This window comes from Austrofundulus limnaeus, unplaced genomic scaffold (genome assembly GCF_001266775.1).
Source record: "Austrofundulus limnaeus strain Quisiro unplaced genomic scaffold, Austrofundulus_limnaeus-1.0 Scaffold5, whole genome shotgun sequence".
Lineage (NCBI taxonomy): Eukaryota > Metazoa > Chordata > Actinopteri > Cyprinodontiformes > Rivulidae > Austrofundulus > Austrofundulus limnaeus.
The window spans coordinates 2,974,178-2,979,370 of NW_013952407.1; the positions used below are offsets into that span (position 1 = coordinate 2,974,178).

The 5,193-nt window shown below is 38.2% G+C and overlaps 1 protein-coding gene across 1 annotated transcript in view; it reads left to right on the top strand.

Moving 5' to 3' along the window:
• The first annotated feature begins 325 nt into the window (after positions 1-325).
• zgc:162592 (probable G-protein coupled receptor 21) overlaps positions 326-5,193 on the top strand; it is a 6,538-nt gene continuing 1,670 nt past the window's right edge. Inside the window, exon 1 of the mRNA XM_014027283.1 lies at positions 326-1,675. Within this exon, the coding sequence (XP_013882737.1) occupies positions 883-1,675 (793 nt within the window). The 5' untranslated portion in view covers positions 326-882. The remainder of the gene's footprint in view (positions 1,676-5,193) is intronic.

The following is a 5,193-nucleotide window of genomic DNA, read 5'->3' on the forward strand; positions in this document are numbered from 1 at the left end:
CCCCCAAACGTTCCTCCAACCTCCCCCATCAGCCCCTGTGGACCTAAATACATGCACATGAAATTATCATACCACTTCCAACATCTCACATGAACGGCATACAAAACAGTAACTCTCTGAGGGCAAATGGCTGGAAGAAAAACAAACGTAGACTGTATTAGAAGAAACAAAGTGGAGTGTTAAATGAAAAAAAAAACCACATTAGCAGTAATGCGTTGCCACAAAATTGCAAAAAACAAAAAACAAAACAAAAAAAAAACGAGACAATATCTAAACTACACATGTAAACATAAAAATGTTTGTTTAAAATTAAATGTTGACTCAGTGATTTATTTTATTCAGAATAAGGTCGTATACTTGGAGCCATGTAATAGGAAATCCAGTTTATTGTTACTAAAGAAAAAGTTTGACTATTTTAGTTTTGCAATTTAAAATAAATAAATAAATAAATAAATAAATAAATAAAGTTAGAAATGATTCTCAGTCAACAGTTCTAAAAGTTATTAATGCTATTTTCATTTTGAACCACTTCCTTTTCAGCAACAAAGATTTTACTTTTAATCTGATCTGTAATTTCCTCTCCTGAATACATAAACTACATGTAGATTAAGTGCAATTTAGCAAGTTAGTGTAATATTAACCACCATTAAAAAAACCATTATGAAAAGAGCTTTCTGCAGTAATGGACGGGTGCATTTTGGAAGGTGGACTGCTCTCCTCACTAATTGCAGCAGGTGTGCAGCTGATTGTTGCAGTCAGGGAACCTGCAGCTGCTGCTCTCTAATGTAATTTTTTTGCCCATACTTTGGCTGATTTTCAACACTTTTTTCTTCTTCTGTTGAGACTTATGATTTACTGGCACTGATGTCTCTGTGAAGARCCATGTTCCCAGCACTTAACCTCTCGACCTCCAACGTGTCAGATGTTGACTGTCAGAGGCTGCAGGAGCTGAACCACCGCTCCATCAAAGTCTGCATCATCATCGTCCTGGGAGTGATGATCACTTTGGGCAACGTYGCGGTTCTCCTGGTTATTTCCTCCTCCGTGGCTGGCTGGTCGAGGAACTCCCGGTACTTCCTCCTGTCTCTCACCGCCGCGGACTCCGCGTTCGGGCTGCTGGTCATGCCCCTGAACCTCTGGGTGAGTCTGTTGAAGGACTACACCGAGGGCCCAGACGCTCTCTGTCACGTCGTGGCTTTCTGCAACGCCACGGTCTACTCCACCTGCATGTACACCCTGGCCACGATCAGCCTGGAGCGGTACGTGGCGGTGTTCTACCCGCTCCAGTACTCGGCCCTGATGACGCGGAGGAGGACGCTGCTCCTCATCGCCTTCGCCTGGTGCTTCCCCCTCGCGCTGCTGTCGCCAATCTCGTTCCCGGGCGGCATCATCGAGGTCCACTTCTCCACCGCGTCCCTGGTCTGCAACCCGTCCTACTCCACGAACGTGGCCTACTCCCTGAGCCTGACTTGCTTGATCTTTTTCCCGTGCTCCGCGGTCATGACGTACGCAAACCTGCGGGTGTGGTGCGCAGCCAAGAGGCAGAGGCTGAAGCTGCGCAGGTACGGCTGTGCGCTGCGCAGCCGGCACAACGTGGCAGCGAGGGTGCTCGTTCCTGTGATGGCAGCTTACTACACCTGTTGGACCCCCTGCATGGCTGCTATGATCTACAATGGTAAGCAAAGCATCCCTGGGAATGAGCCATATTAGGGGGAATGTGACTGTTCTTGTCTTCAGTGAAGGAGATCTGCTGACAGTCCTGTTGAAAAGTTGCTTCTCACACAGTTTATAAAGTAGTTTCTATGAAGCATGAGTAGTAGCAGCTCAAATAACACAACACTTTCCTTACAAACTTAACACAAAAAGTAAGGACATTTGTGTTTGGTAGATGATGGGATGTGGATAACATTTTTAAATCTGACAGTGGATTCAAACCCCTACAAAATAACACAAAAAAACGTGATTATCTCAAGTATGGAGGAAGTTATGGATGATTGTTTAGGTGTAATCAAGCTCATGATTTCTGCTGCAATTCATAGCTGAACCAATAGGACGTTTCTGACCTTTTTAGCTTTATTTTTGCTCATTTACCTCCTGAGAAACTCCATCTTATTGTTGAGAATATTGGCTTTAACTGGTTGTCCTTATTCACATGGACTAGATTTAAAGATTTATGTTTCATTTTAAATATATATACCTTTTTTAATGTTTAAATCTTAATTATATTTATAATATTCTACTAATCCTAAATAGCTAGGGGAAAGGAAAAACGAGCCCAAAGAAAAAGCTTGGGACTTAAGAGGTTAAGGATCAAGATATTTCAATGAAATTTTAGGAAAAGATCCCTATTGTGTTTCTTTTTTGGAGAAAGCATCTTAAAATAAAAAAAAAAACATGATAGGGATAAAATCCAATGCAAAAGTAGATGGAAATGTATAAAATAATGTTACATGGCTCATGTCATCAGATTGAAACGTGATCAACTTGATGCGTTTTAGAAAAGCCAGGAAATTAATACCATTTGAAAACCATGTGGTCATTTGTTTTGTAAACAAAGCTCCCCAACCAAAGGCAGCGTAAATGTGTCAAGTGATGAAGATGAGTACCACACTTTGCTAACATGGGCTATTCCATAGCTGGGGGAAAAACTGCTTTGTTTTAGATCAAATTCGGAACAAGGGCAGATAAAATATTCTTCATGTAAGATGGAACAGAATAGTCTTTGTTGTCTTTSCACAAACCTGCACAATGGAACTGAACTACTTAAGGGGTCTCTAGAAAAACTCGGATGATTAAATTTGAGCCTACTTTCATTGAAAAGGCATCTTCGAAACATGTTGACAAAAATGAAAAAGTCCAAAAACAAGTCTGCAGCTAACTGCATCACGGCAGCACAGTTTGTTGAAATTTGTAGAAATAATGAAACAGGAGCAAAGAACAAGCAGAAAGTCTGAATTCCCCTTTAAATGTTGCCACATTTGTAAGGAACATGTATAGGATGAGCAGTGGAGCTAAGTCTGTGGGTTGCGCACATGAAAAATTTGCAAATGTTTTCTTGTTATTTTGCTTAACAAATGTGGGCGACTGACTGCATGACTTGCAGGGAAAAAAAGTGAGAATTTCTGATCCAACATATTTTAGTTGCTTTTATATTCAACCTTCAAATGATCATATGTTACATAGCTCTATGGATGGTTAAATCAAACTAAAAGTTTAAAAGCCTTTTAATATATTTTTAAAGATCATTCAAAACCAGACATCAATTTCTTCAGGATTTATATTGCGTCTCAAAACAAAAACATTTAATGGCCTTTTCTCTCATCAAATCTGTCGATTTCTGCCAGGAGTGTGGGCGGAATAGCTGTCAGATTTATTTATAAAATGATGGGCATGAGYATATTGAATCAAGGCCAGTTATGACTCAGACTTCTTTAAACTTTTCTCATTTACCCTGACCGTGTGCTATCTCCAAATAATCAGCCTGGAAGTGGAGTTGCAGTTGAATATTTTTAGAAGAGAAGACCCTTTTTTTCCCCCTCCTAAAGAAGCACTAATCTATCTGATATGGCTGAAAATCCCTGCAAAATGAAACTGACAGTCTTAACTTAAACTGCAAAGTCTGCGCCCTTCCAAATGATTTTGAGTCTCAAAGGAAAGCACTTTATTATGAGCCATTACATKCTCAGCTAATTTTAGACATTTAGATTAAGACTATAAATGTCATTGCTCTGGAGTGAATAGACTGAAGAGAATTTCTTGTGCTTTATCAGCTACATTTATACGCTCATCACTAGTTTGTGTACCAATTTACAATTAAGCTGAAAATGAATTAATTCTCGGTCTGATAAACAAGTAATACATTCAAACAAAAAATATAAATATATCTTAAGTTGTTGCAAATGTCTTTGATAATGTAGTTTTAAGATTATTGACTTGTTTCTTATTTCTGTAAGGTACAGACTTATGTTCAGTGTTTCATGGCCGCTCTTCCTAGATCAAGTTTCTTCTTTGCAGCCTATGTTTTCTTCCAGAAACGTTTTGCATTGATGATTCTACTACTTTAGAAAGGTTTGCTAGAGTTTCATTCATCACTGCTTAATTGCTGCATTCTTAGTACAAGAATTGGAACTGCTTTAAAAAAAGGCAGAACAATCACAAAAAATTGAATGATCCTAAATCTGATTATTAATGTTTTTTGCAGATTTGCCAGTAAATATTAAACCAACACTGCCTGGCCAAAAAATAAAAATAAAAAAAATAAAAACATAAATAAATATATAAAAAGGACACACACACACTAATATTTCATTGGACAACCTTTAGCTTTGATCATGGCACACATTTGCTGTGTCATTGTTTCAATAAGCTTCATAGACCAATCCAACAGCAGTAACCCCAGATCGTAGCGCTGCCCCCACAGCCTTGTACAGTAGACACTAGGCATTATGGGTCCATCCTTGAAGGCGATGGGTCCCCACTATCCTTCCAGTTTTTAATAATGCGTTATTCAGTTCTCAAMCCAATTTTAGTTGTTTCTGCAATCTCCTAAATGTTTTCTCTGCTTGATGCCAATGATTTGACCCTTCTCAAACATGACATGTTTTCCACGGGATGTATCTTTCCACATTGTTTAAGAAATGAAAAGAACTCATTGCACCAGTTAGGGTTAAATAACTTGTTTCCAGCTAAAAGATAATCACTCATGCAGTAATTATCCGACGATGATGGCTTGTATATTTGCTTAGTTAAATCCAGGTGGCGACTTTTAATTTGGCCAGGCATGTTTGAACTTTACCATTTTTAGAAAACGGTAAAATAATTAGGAAAAGCACAGGTTAGTTATTTGCTATTTATTCAAGATGTCAATATGATGTCGATACACAGCTTTCTCTTTACATTTTGCTATCAGTGAGTCAAGTTTTCAAAAATTATCTTTTAAAATAGTCTAAATCAGTATTATTTCTTAGTTGTTCAAAGTTTTTCTTTGRGCTTTAGCTACTTAAAAAAATCCCACTTAACTTTATTTTTTAATGCAAATAAAGGAAACTAAGATTTTACAAAAACTAGAGTTTTTGTAAAACCAACTTTATATTACCAGCATCCTCAGGTTTGTATGACATGCAAAACATAATGCAGACTTGGAGAACACACACACACACACACACACACACACACACACACACACACACACAC